The 14746-nt window shown below is 47.4% G+C and overlaps 1 protein-coding gene across 4 annotated transcripts in view; it reads right to left on the bottom strand.

Annotated features, from left to right (window-relative positions):
* PDE2A (phosphodiesterase 2A) overlaps window positions 1–14746 on the bottom strand; it is a 527715-nt gene that overhangs the window by 114977 nt on the left and 397992 nt on the right. For all 4 annotated transcript variants that reach the window (XM_083170538.1, XM_083170534.1, XM_083170536.1 and 1 more), the window contains 3 exons: window positions 11367–11476; window positions 10039–10094; window positions 4106–4165 (listed from right to left, as the gene is read on the bottom strand). In XM_083170538.1, coding sequence (XP_083026664.1) covers window positions 4106–4165; window positions 10039–10094; window positions 11367–11476 — 226 coding nt within the window. The remainder of the gene's footprint in view (window positions 1–4105; window positions 4166–10038; window positions 10095–11366; window positions 11477–14746) is intronic.

The following is a 14746-nucleotide window of genomic DNA, read 5'->3' on the forward strand; positions in this document are numbered from 1 at the left end:
ACAAAGGACATCATCACCACCAACTCCAACCACACCAACAACATACCATCATCATCACCAACTGCACCATCACAAAGAGCTGTCATTACCACTAATTGCACCACCAACTTTAACCACACCAACAACACACCATCATCACCACCAACAACACACCATCATCATCACCAACCCCTCCAAGCACTATATTGCACCATCATAACCACCAACTGCAACACCCCCTTCAACCACAACATCATCACACCAACTACACCATCACAATGAGTGTCATCAAAACCAACTAACTGCACCACCAACAACTGCACCATCACAATGGGCATCATCACCACCAACTCCAAACACACCATCATCATCACCATCTGCGGCAACACAAATAGTCTTCATTACCACCAACTCCAACACGCCATTCTACAACATCACCACCAACAACTAACACTATCACCTCCAACCACAACATCACACCATCATCACCACCAACTGCACCTTCACAACATGTATCAGCATCAACTAACTGCACCACCACCAACTGCACCATCACAAAGGACATCATCACCACCAACTCCAACCACACCAACAACATACCATCATCATCACCAACTGCACCATCACAAAGAGCCGTCATTACCACTAACTGCACCACCAACTCCAACCACACCAACAACACACCATCATCACCAACAACACACCATCATCACCAACCCCTCCAACCACTATATCGCACCATCATAACCACCAACTGCAACACCCCCTTCAACCACAAAATCATCACACCAACTACACCATCACAATGAGTGTCATCAGAACCAACTAACTGCACCACCAACAACTGCACCATCACAATGGGCATCATCACCACCAACTCCAAACACACCATCATCATCACCAACTGCGGCAACACAAAGAGTCTTCATTACCACCAACTCCAACATGCCATTCAACTACAACATCACCAACAACAACTGCACTATCACCTCCAACCACAACATCACACCATCTTCACCACTGACTGCACCATCACAAAGCTTGTCATCACCACCAACTGCACCATCACCTCCAACCACAACACCACACCACCATCACCATCAACTGCACCATCACAATGAGCGTCAGCACCACCAACTGCACCATCACAGAGTGTCATCACCACCAACTGCATCATCACCTCCAACCACATCACACCACCATCACCACCAACTGCACCATCACAATGAGTGTTATCACCAACTGTACCACCAACTCCAACCACACCAACAATACACCATCATCATTGCCAACTGAATCATCACAAGCTAACTCCATCACAAGCTAACTCCATTCTAGACCCCCTCCAATCCAGGTTCCGCCCTTTACATTCCACTGAAACTGCACTGACCAAAGTCACTAACGATCTACTATCGGCTAAATCCAAAGGCCTCTTCTCTATCCTCATCCAGCTTGATCTGTCGGCTGCCTTTGATACTGTTGACCACCCTCTCCTGCTCAACACCCTCCGCTCATTTGGCATCACTGGCACGGTCTTCTCCTGGTTAACCTCATACCTCTCCGATCGCTCCTTCTCCGTCTCCACTCCACTCCGAGCTCCTCCTCTCCTACTTCCCCGCAAGGGTCAGTCCTTGGCCCTCTCCTCTCTCTACACCTCTCTGGGCACCCTCATCAGCTCCTATGGTTTTCATTACCACCTTTATGCTGATGATACCCTAATCTATCTCTCCTCCCCCGACCTATCCCCATCACTCCTGTCCAAGGTCTCCGAATGCCTCACGGCCATCTCAGCCTGGATGACCCAACGCTTCCTGAAACTAAACATGGCTAAAACTGAACTTCTAATCTTCCATCCCCCGAACATCCCCCCTTCTCCCACTATCTCCATCAGCATTGGTGAAACCGAGATCACCTCCACCGACCAAACGCGCTGCCTCTGTGTCATCCTTGACTCCTCCCTCTATTTTACCCCCCACATTCGTGCTCTCTCACAGTCTTGCCGCTTTCACCTACGCAACATCTCACGCATCAGACCATTCCTCTCCACTGACGCGACCAAAATTCTCATTCACTCTCTTGTCATCTCCCGCCTTGACTACGGCAACATCATTCTCTCTGGGCTAGCTCTCACCCGCCTCGCACATCTCTAATCCATTCTTAACGCTGCTGCTAGGCTCATCTTCCTCTCCCGCCGCTCCACCTCCGCCTCCCCCCTCTGTCTATCTCTTTACTGGCTCCCCATTCCTTTCCAAGTTCTCTTTAAACTCCTCACCACCACCTACAAGGCTCTCTCCTCCTCCACCGCTCCTTACCTCTCTTCACTGATCTCTATCCACACTCCCTCCCGTCCTCTTCGCTCCATCGCTGACCTCCGACTGACCTCTCACCTAATCACTTCCTCCCACTCCCGCGCTGCCCCCCTGCACTGAAACAACCTCCCGTCACCCATCAGGCTTTCAGATTCCCTTACCTCCTTCAAGCGCTCCCTCAAAACCCACTTTTTTCGACTAGCCTATCCCTCCTCCTAACCTCTTTTGATCCTCCTATCCTGCCTCCGTTCCCCTCCGTTCCTACTTATCCTATTGTTTTTCGTTTGTCCACCCACCTATTTTTAGTATGTTAACTCTTATGAGTAGGGTCCTCCTGCCTCACGTACTCACCCTACCTCTTTACCTCACCTGTGCTCCTGTCCTGTTCTTCCCTTCCTCCAATTCATCTTCAATCTCCTCGACAATTTTGACACCTACTTCTGAACTGATGCTGATTTTAGTTCTGCCAGCTATACCCCTATTTATACTGTATTTTTCAACACACCCTGTATGTTACCTTGTAATTTGTTTTTGTTTGCTATGTACGGCGCTACGGACACTTTGCGGCGCCTTATAAATAAACGTACTACTACTACTATCACAATGAACATCTGTACCACCAACTGCACCAACTTCACAGGTGTCCGTGGCGACGCGCTTACCTGTGAAGCTGCGCTCGCCACGCTTCGGGCTCGGTGGCTCGCCACACTATTCTATTCTCAACTCCACGCCGACGTGGATAGTGGGGGTATGAAAAGGTCGGAGGACGCGTACCGCCGCCCCTCGCGGGCTCGCTGCGCTCGCCACGCTTCGGGTTGACGTTGATCGTGGGGTGCCGTTAAAAATTGTGGGGGCCATTTCAGACTTCAGGGGGACTATTAGGGCTCTGTGGCCCATTTAACATTGTTTCCTATGGAAAAATCGCGGGCATTGAGGCATTGAACACTAAAATCGCGTCCAATCTGACTTTTAACATTGGTCCCTATGGGAAATCGCGGCCATCGCGGGCATCGCACCCGTTTTTTAGTGCATTCGATGGTCGCGATGGTCGCGATGGGCGCCGTTCTAGGTAAAGAGTACCGCACATCCTTCTGTAAGTTAAACAGACATTAGAGGAGTATACGGTCAGTATCCCAGGGGTAAGGATGCCGGCATAAGACTGGCACCGGAACTTCAAATACATCAGGATGCCAATGCCAACAGCCAGCCAGAATCCCGTTAAGTATGCGGGGGTAGGGGAGTAATAGCTTGCAGCTGGGGAAGTGGGGTGGGTTTAGGTACTAGTGGGGGGACTTAGTAAGAAGGGGTGGGGGTATTCGGGTAGGTGGTGGTGTACGGGTTAGGCACTGATGCCATATCTAGCATAAAGACCCCAAGAATAGGCGCACATAGTACCCCCAAATCTATCACAGTGGCTATGACCATGGTCTGCACCTCACTGCCCAGGTATTTCCCACACTTGCTTGATTATCAATGGTGACCCTTTGGGCTTTGCTGATATTTTGCAGTCCACGAATTGTCCACCTCTTACTCGGACGTGGCCACCTTTTCCCTGTTTGCTCGATTTGGAACACATCAGTAATTATATGAATTTAAAAAAAAACATCAAAATTTCATCAAGGAAAGTAGTGAATGTTATTAATTAACCCGATATCACAATGTCACAATCTCAGGAATAAGAGTTACGAGATGGCTGGGACACATAGTAATTGCTGCAGAAGGTCTATCCACAGTGTCACAGGTAAAACACAACACGTCAGCGACGTCAGTAGTATCCAGTGCACGTGTTATTCCCATGTCGGACAGGTATGACTTACGTGTTTCTCCAGTGTTCGCAGGTTCTGCTCGTCAGAGTCGCTCAGCTGGCTACAGTGCATCTGGAAGAGAGAGTAAGCGTCAGGCAGAGAGACCCCATCACAGATCACAGGAGCCCTGTGGTCTGCCTGTAGTATCGTCACACATATACTCTATGTATACTACACATTCACATTACTGCAGACATGAAGCAGCGGCACAAACCAAAGGCTGCTGCATCATATACAGTGCACACCTTCTAAACTCTATAACATACAGATGCGTCCTCATACATCTGTGCTGCAGTCTTGCATCAGGTGTCTTAGTTAAAACACAATGTGACTACGATGCAAGAAAAGTAATGTGATATATAACACTTCTATATCTGTGTGTGAGACATCTCACGCTGCACAGTGTACTGAGGCTGGATGTATGAGGTATATCACGCTGCATGGTGTACTGAGGCTGGATGTATGAGGTATATCACGCTGCATGGTGTACTGAGGCTGGATGTATTAGGTATATCACTCTGCATGGTGTAGTGAGGCTGGATGTATGAGGTATATCACACTGCACGGTGTACTGAGGCTGGATATATGAAGTATATCACGGTGCATGGTGTACTGAGGCTGGATGTATGAGGTATATCACACTGCACGGTGTACTGAGGCTGGATGTATGAGGTATATCACGCTGCATGGTGTACTGAGGCTGGATGTATGAGGTATATCACGCTGCATGGTGTACTGAGGCTGGATGTATGAGGTATATCACGCTGCATGGTGTACTGAGGCTGGGTGTATGAGGTATATCACGCTGCCCGGTGTACTGAGGCTGGATGTATGAGGTATATCACGCTGCCCGGTGTACTGAGGCTGGATGTATGAGGTATATCACGCTGCATGGTGTACTGAGGCTGTATGTATGAGGTATATCACGCTGCATGGTGTACTGAGGCTGTATGTATGAGGTATATCACGCTGCACGGTGTACTGAGGCTGGATGTATGAGGTATATCACACTGCACGGTGTACTGAGGCTGGATGTATGAGGTATATCACGCTGCACGGTGTACTGAGGCTGGATGTATGAGGTATATCACGCTGCATGGTGTACTGAGGCTGGATGTATGAGGTATATCACGCTGCATGGTGTACTGAGGCTGGATGTATGAGGTATATCACGCTGCATGGTGTACTGAGGCTGGATGTATTAGGTATATCACTCTGCATGGTGTAGTGAGGCTGGATGTATGAGGTATATCACACTGCACGGTGTACTGAGGCTGGATATATGAAGTATATCACGCTGCATGGTGTACTGAGGCTGGATGTATGAGGTATATCACACTGCACGGTGTACTGAGGCTGGATGTATGAGGTATATCACGCTGCATGGTGTACTGAGGCTGGATGTATGAGGTATATCACAGTGCATGGTGTACTGAGGCTGGATGTATGAGGTATATCACGCTGCATGGTGTACTGAGGCTGGATGTATGAGGTATATCACGCTGTATGGTGTACTAAGGCTGGATGTATGAGGTATATCACACTGCATGGTGTACTGAGGCTGGATGTATGAGGTATATCACGCTGCATGGTGTACTGAGGCTGGATGTATGAGGTATATCACGCTGCATGGTGTACTGAGGCTGGATGTATTAGGTATATCACTCTGCATGGTGTAGTGAGGCTGGATGTATGAGGTATATCACACTGCACGGTGTACTGAGGCTGGATATATGAAGTATATCACGGTGCATGGTGTACTGAGGCTGGATGTATGAGGTATATCACACTGCACGGTGTACTGAGGCTGGATGTATGAGGTATATCACGCTGCATGGTGTACTGAGGCTGGATGTATGAGGTATATCACGCTGCATGGTGTACTGAGGCTGGATGTATGAGGTATATCACGCTGCATGGTGTACTGAGGCTGGGTGTATGAGGTATATCACGCTGCCCGGTGTACTGAGGCTGGATGTATGAGGTATATCACGCTGCCCGGTGTACTGAGGCTGGATGTATGAGGTATATCACGCTGCATGGTGTACTGAGGCTGTATGTATGAGGTATATCACGCTGCATGGTGTACTGAGGCTGTATGTATGAGGTATATCACGCTGCACGGTGTACTGAGGCTGGATGTATGAGGTATATCACACTGCACGGTGTACTGAGGCTGGATGTATGAGGTATATCACGCTGCACGGTGTACTGAGGCTGGATGTATGAGGTATATCACGCTGCATGGTGTACTGAGGCTGGATGTATGAGGTATATCACGCTGCATGGTGTACTGAGGCTGGATGTATGAGGTATATCACGCTGCATGGTGTACTGAGGCTGGATGTATTAGGTATATCACTCTGCATGGTGTAGTGAGGCTGGATGTATGAGGTATATCACACTGCACGGTGTACTGAGGCTGGATATATGAAGTATATCACGCTGCATGGTGTACTGAGGCTGGATGTATGAGGTATATCACACTGCACGGTGTACTGAGGCTGGATGTATGAGGTATATCACGCTGCACGGTGTACTGAGGCTGGATGTATGAGGTATATCACGCTGCACGGTGTACTGAGGCTGGATGTATGAGGTATATCACGCTGCACGGTGTACTGAGGCTGGATGTATGAGGTATATCACACTGCACGGTGTACTGAGGCTGGATGTATGAGGTATATCACGCTGCATGGTGTACTGAGGCTGGATGTATGAGGCATATCACGCTGCACGGTGTACTGAGGCTGGATGTATGAGGTATATCACGCTGCACGGTGTACTGAGGCTGGATTATGAGGTATATCACGCTGCACAGTGTACTGAGGCTGGATGTATGAGGTATATCACGCTGCATGGTGTACTGAGGCTGGATGTATGAGGTATATCACGCTGCATGGTGTACTGAGGCTGGATGTATGAGGTATATCACGCTGCATGGTGTACTGAGGCTGGATGTATGAGGTATCACGCTGCAGGGTGTACTGAGGCTGGATGTATGAGGTATATCCCGCTGCATGGTGTACTGAGGCTGGATGTATGAGGTATATCACGCTGCATGGTGTACTGAGGCTGGATGTATGAGGTATATCACACTGCATGGTGTACTGAGGCTGGATGTAGGAGGTATATCACGCTGCACGGTGTACTGAGGCTGGATGTATGAGGCATATCACGCTGCATGGTGTACTGAGGCTGGATGTATGAGGTGCTGCACAGTGTACTGAGGCTGGGTGTATGATGCGCTGCACAGTGTACTGAGGCTGGATGTATGAGGTGCTGCACAGTGTACTGAGGCTGGATGTATGATGCGCTGCACAGTGTACTGAGGCTGGATGTATGAGGTGCTGCACAGTGTACTGAGGCTGGGTGTATGAGGCATCTTGTGCTGCGATGTAATGCACAGTAATTCGCCTTCATGCTGAGCATACACCCAGCGCTAAGCGGCGGAGCTGGCTGCCTTATTGATTAGATTATGGAAAAAGCATATAAGCCTTACCCAATGATAAATACGCCCCAAATCAGTAATGTGAGTTAGAATAAATAACACTCACATATTCTCTTATATGAGCAGCAGGAATGAACAAATGTAACATTAGAGCGGTAAATAAAGTAACGGCGGGACTCATTTCCCCGGTGTCATTACCCTCCCGTTCCGCCTGCAGGAGAATATTACGTGAGAATAATAATACACAGAGAAAGGACGTGATTATACGCTGGGCCCGAACCAGTCGCCGGGAAGTTGTCAGCGCTGTGGAGTGACATTCGGGGTTAATATAGCAGATGAATGAGATCGGCGCAGCCTGGCGCACAGCCACGGAACTCTATAATATCATAACGCAGTCATAAACTCAATACATCACACGCGGCTCTGTGCGAATGCGAGATGTGTTTTCTTTTCAGCAATTTGCTCATTAGGAGAATGGAGAGCCGGGACAATTATGTGGAGTGATTAATGGCGCTCCCTGCCTGCTGCATATTACTGACAGGATCCTGATTATGGGGGAGGGGGAGGGCGTAATAACGCGGGTGATCAGGGTGGATGTCTACATTATCACCCTCAGGCAATCGTCAGATTAGGGCTGAGAGTTATATAGTGGGAGGAGCAGGGTCCCCAGCAGCACAGAGTATATCAGGAGATGTGTGATGTGTCAGTGAGGACAGGACTGCATGTGACCGGGGCAGTGACATTATGGCCCTTATTCTGATCGGTGCGGATATTCCCGCTTGCGTACGGGCCGCCGATGTTTATCGTCTGCGCATGTGCAGAGGTCACTCTGCGCATGTGCAGGCGATTTCGCCGCATGGATTCTTTATACGCCGCACAGGGGGCGTAGAGGGGCGTGAGGGGCTACTTATCCTCATTACCCTATGCATACGCCCCGCGTTTCATGGGCGTTCCCATGCAAACGCGGGGCGTATGCATGGTAATGAGGCCGTGACGCGTGGGTACGGGGCGGGCATCTGACATCGCCGGATGTCAGCTGCCCGCCCCCATACAAGATTTCACACGGACAAGTGTCCGTGTGGTCTTGTGTTGCGGGACCTGGTGGAGCGTGCGGCCCTGCATTCGATGTTCGGCGACCATCGAATGCAGGGGCTGCTCCCACCATGGAGGAGGCGTATCCCCGTGCACATTCATGCGGATCGCCACATATCCGCGTACGGACGGAGGTGGCGATCCGTATGGAAGGCGGGGATTCGCCAAGACAGACATCACCGCATATTTCTGATCGGGCCGCACCGATCAGAATAAGGGCCTATGTGAGGAGGGGAATGGGGGCAGCAGGAAGCCACAGACTGAGAGTTATATAGTGGGAGGAGCAGGGTCCCCAGCAGCACAGAGTATATCAGGAGATGAGTGATGTGTCAGTGAGGACAGGGCTGCATGTGACAGGGGCAGTGACATTATGTGAGGAGGGGAATGGGGGCAGCAGGAAGCCACAGACTGAGAGTTATATAGTGTGAGGAGCAGGGCCCCCAGCAGCACAGAGAATATCAGGAGATAAGGTATGTACAGTGTGAGGTGCAGGGTCTCCTACTGCAGAGAGAAGTGATGTTAATCATATTATTGCACAAGGATTGCAATGTAAATTTTACCTAATGAACGAGTTCTGTACCTAGGACTAGGCCATTAAACGATTTGGTCATGACGTGAGGATCTGCAGGTAATGCAGGTTGCAGGTAATCTTTTTTATTTTTCTGAATAAAGAAAAGATCTAAAGGAAACCAACTTCATAGCTTTGTTGTACTTTGCATAACTCTTATCTACTGTACAGTATTACAGAACAGAAAACCATAACAATGAGTACGAGAAGGTTCGAGTGCTGGTCGTCCAAGCAGTCAATAAACAGGTAAGCGAGTAGTTTCTGTATTTATACGTACATCTGATTTTGTATCTGTGATAATGTAAGTTATCTCTGTACTCTACTAATAAAGTAAACCACCCAAACCTTGGTACTCACTATAAGGATCGATCCAGCCGTGGAACCATAGAGCATGCCGTAATGGCCAGTGCGCACGTTATACTGTAACACGTCTGTGCGAGTTTGTACACGCAGCAGTATACAGCAATAGTGTGGCAAGAACTTGTAGTTCTGCAAAAGTTATTGTGCAATCAGAAAGTTTCCTATTGTATCATTATTCTGTATACTGTATCTACTGTACGATGCAGTGGAGTCACACACTGGGGCTCATGCAATAGGTTTGGCTGCGCAGGATTACGGCGAGTCTGATTGTATTTTTATAGTAGCAATCATTTACAAAAGAAAATCCGGTTGGTATTGCTGTGCACACGATTGCCGCTTTAAAAATACAGGCGGACCTGACAGAATTCCCACACAACCAGCAGCTCACCCACTATTACATCCAGTAACCCCCCTGGCTTTTATGTATGTCAGTATACAATATCCCATATCACCCAGACAGATCGGGGGACTCACCAGTATAAGGCAGAGAACGCGGCCACTGTCTGGCTCCAGCAGTGGGATAATCAGCACTGGAATACACAGGAGAGGACACGTGTCAGCAAACGCCGGGAACACTTTACAATTTACATGTGATGTGAACAAGGATGATCCCATTATATCCTGAGAAGGACGAGGAAATGGGGAATAAATGCGTTTATTTCTCAAATGTTTTACTGAATTATTTCTGCAGAGATTTATCGAATTACGGTTTTGTATCAGCGAGTACAAAGTTGCAGTGCTTCTTAATAATGTGACCAATAGGTGGCGCTCTATCATTACAGTCTGGCGTCATAGCTAGTAATCTCCTAGTAAGCCTATGGTTTCCACAGGTTCCGTGGCTGAGGGGAAATGCAGAGGCAGAACCTGTGTAAATTATAGGTGTCCCAGGTTGAAGGGATATTACGGCAAGACCAGACATTGGCTATTATACCTCGGCCATAATACAAGACTCTCTGTGCTGTTCTCAGAGGTGTTCCATACATCAGCTCGACCACTAAAGGTTGACAGGGCTTAGTCAACAGGAAGGTTGACAATGGGAAGGTCGACAGACAAAAGATTGATTTTATTATTAAAAGATTTTATGTCCCCTTTTGATATTTTACCATCCACGTGGACTACAAATGGGAATGGTAAAGTGTGAAGGTATGCACTACCGTCATTTAGGGTTCATGTCGGCACTGACACACAAACTGGGATAACTCATTCTGACCTTTCCATGTGACAGCGCATGTGCGTGTATACAAATAAACGTTTACAGTCTACAGTGTGTGTGTGTGTATTCTAGTATTGGCTTCACTGTGGAACTACAAGTCCCAGCAGGCCCTGTAATGCCCCCGCATGCAATTACTCCAAGTACCTGCAGGGGGGATGTTCGCTGGGACTTATATTTCTACAACAAAACCCAATATTATTTTTTTGAACACTTTAATGACTATCAACCCAGGCACCAGCCCTGGCCTTGGGTGGCATGGGGTGGCAAGGGGGGAGGATACCCCTTTATTGGCAAGAGCTGAGCAGTTAGAGGGTTAATACGATGGCCGCAGGACCTTACATAATAAGTGTCCCCCAGCTGCAACATTACCCTGCTGACTGCTGGAGCCTGGTGCTGGTTTCAAAAATTTGGGGGACCCCTACTCTTTTTGGCCTCCTTATGTTTTGAACCTGTCCAAAAACCCGGTGCTACAGGGGAACCCCAATCATTTTGTTTGTTGCTGCAGAGCCTGGCATGATATACCTGGTCTGCCCTCACTAGACGTATCTGCGCCATCAGGCGACTTGCTCTCTGCCAGCCAGTAACTGACCTTGTTTGTCTGGGGGTAGCGGAGCTGCCAGGCTGCTCATCTTCTGACCCAACAGCTCGGACGGCGTCAGTCCGCTGCATTCTATCCGTTTCCGGAGCAGAACGGAATCCCTAGGAGAGAACGCAACTGTCAGTAACTTTACAGGACATTACAGTATACGCGTCACAATACCAGTATGTTACAGTACAAGCGTCACAGTACCAGTATGTTACAGTACACGTGCCAGAATACCAGTATGTTACAGTACACGCGTCACAATACCAGTATGTTACAGTACACGTGCCAGAATACCAGTATGCTACAGTATGCGCGTCACAGTACCAGTATGTTACAGTACACGCGTCACAATACCAGTATGTTACAGTACACGCGTCACAATAACAGTATGTTACAGTACAAGCGTCACAGTACCAGTATGTTACAGTACACGTGCCAGAATACCAGTATGTTACAGTACACGCGTCACAATACCAGTATGTTACAGTACACGTGCCAGAATACCAGTATGTTACAGTACACGCGTCACAATACCAGTATGTTACAGTACACGCGTCACAATACCAGTATGTTACAGTACACGCGTCACAATACCAGTATGTTACAGTACATGTGCCAGAATACCAGTATGTTACAGTACACGCGTCACAATACCAGTATGTTACAGTACACGCGTCACAATACCAGTATGTTACAGTACACGCATCACAATACCAGTATGTTACAGTACACGTGCCAGAATACCAGTATGTTACAGTACACGCGTCACAATACCAGTATGTTACAGTACACGTGTCACAGTACCAGTATGTTACAGTACACGCGTCACAATACCAGTATGTTACAGTACACGCGTCACAATACCAGTATGTTACAGTACACGCGTCACAATACCAGTATGTTACAGTACACGCGTCACAGTACCAGTATGTTACAGTACGCGCGTCACAGTACCAGTATGTTACAGTACACGCGTCACAATACCAGTATGTTACAGTACACGTGCCAGAATACCAGTATGTTACAGTACACGCGTCACAATACCAGTATGTTACAGTACACGCGTCACAATACCAGTATGTTACAGTACACACGTCACAATACCAGTATGTTACAGTACACGTGCCAGAATACCAGTATGTTACAGTACACGCGTCACAATACCAGTATGTTACAGTACACGCGTCACAATACCAGTATGTTACAGTACACGCGCCAGAATACCAGTATGTTACAGTACACGCGTCACAATACCAGTATGTTACAGTACACGCGTCACAATACCAGTATGTTACAGTACACGCGTCACAATACCAGTATGTTACAGTACACGCGTCACAATACCAGTATGTTACAGTACACGCGTCACAATACCAGTATGTTACAGTACGCGCGTCACAGTACCAGTATGTTACAGTACGCGCGTCACAGTACCAGTATGTTACAGTACGCGCGTCACAGTACCAGTATGTTACAATACACGCGCCAGAATACCAGTATGTCACAGTACACGCGTCACACTACCAGTTTGTTACAGTACACGTGTCACAATACCAGTATGTTACAGTACACGTGCCAGAATACCAGTATGTTACAGTACACGCGTCACAGTACCAGTATGTTACAGTACGCGCGTCACAGTACCAGTATGTTACAGTACACGCGTCACAATACCAGCATGTTACAGTACACACGTCACAATACCTGTATGTTACAGTACACGTGTCACAATACCAGTATGTTACAGTACACGTGTCACAATACCAGTATGTTACAGTACACGCGTCACAATACCAGCATGTTACAGTACACACGTCACAATACCTGTATGTTACAGTACACGCGCCACAATACCAGTATGTTACAGTACACGCAACACAATACCAGCATGTTACAGTACACGTGTCACAATACCAGTATGTTACAGTACACGTGTCACAATACCAGTATGTTACAGTACACGTGTCACAATACCAGTATGTTACAGTACACGCGTCACAATACCAGCATGTTACAGTACACACGTCACAATACCTGTATGTTACAGTACACGCGCCACAATACCAGTATGTTACAGTACACGCTTCACAATACCAGTATGTTACAGTACACGCGTCACAATACCAGTATGTTACAGTACACACGTCACAATACCAGTATGTTACAGTACGGGCGTCACAATACCAGTATGTTACAGTACACACGTCACAATACCAGTATGTTACAGTACACGCGTCACAATACCAGTATGTTACAGTACACGTGTCACAATACCAGTATGTTAAAGTCCACGTGTCACAATACCGGTATGTTACAGTACACGCGTCACAATACCAGTATGTTACAGTACACGCGTCACAATACCAGTATGTTACAGTACACGCGTCACAATACCAGTATGTTACAGTACACGCGTCACAATACCAGTATGTTACAGTACACGCGTCACAATACCTGTATGTTACAGTACACGTGTCACAATACCAGTATGTTACAGTACCCGTGTCACAATACCAGTATGTTACATTACACGTGTCATGATACCAGTATGTTACAGTACACGCTTCACAATACCTGTATGTTACAGTACACGTGTCACAATACCAGTATGTTACAGTACACACGTCACAATACCAGTATGTTACAGTACGTGCGTCACAATACCAGTATGTTACAGTACACGTGTCACAATACCAGTATGTTACAGTACACGTGTCACAATACCAGTATGTTACAGTACACCTGTCACAATACCAGTATGTTACAGTACACGTGTCACAATACCAGTATGTTACAGTACACGTGTCACAATACCAGTATGATACAGTACACACTTCACAATACCTGTATGTTACAGTACGTGCGTCACAATACCAGTATGTTACAGTACATGTGCCACAATACCAGTATGTTACAGTACACGCGTCACAATACCAGTATGTTACAGTACATGTGTCACAATACCAGTATGTTACAGTACACGTGTCACAATACCAGTATGTTACAGTACACGTGTCACAATACTAGTATGTTACAGCACATGCTTCACAATACCTGTATGTTACAGTACACGCGTTACAATACCAGTATGTTACAGTACACGTGCCACAATACCTGTATGTTACAGTACACACGTTACAATACCAGTATGTTACAGTACACGTGTCACAATACCTGTATGTTACAGTACACGCGTTACAATACCAGTATGTTACAGTACACGTGTCACAATACCAGTATGTTACAGTACACGCGTCACAATACCAGTATGTTACAGTACACGTGTCACAATACCAGTATGTTACAGTACACGCGTCACAATACCAGTATGTTACAGTACACGTGTCACAATACCTGTATGTTACAGTACACGCGTTACAATA

This window comes from Crinia signifera, chromosome 2 (assembly GCF_055691185.1).
Source record: "Crinia signifera chromosome 2, ASM5569118v1, whole genome shotgun sequence".
NCBI lineage: Eukaryota > Metazoa > Chordata > Amphibia > Anura > Myobatrachidae > Crinia > Crinia signifera.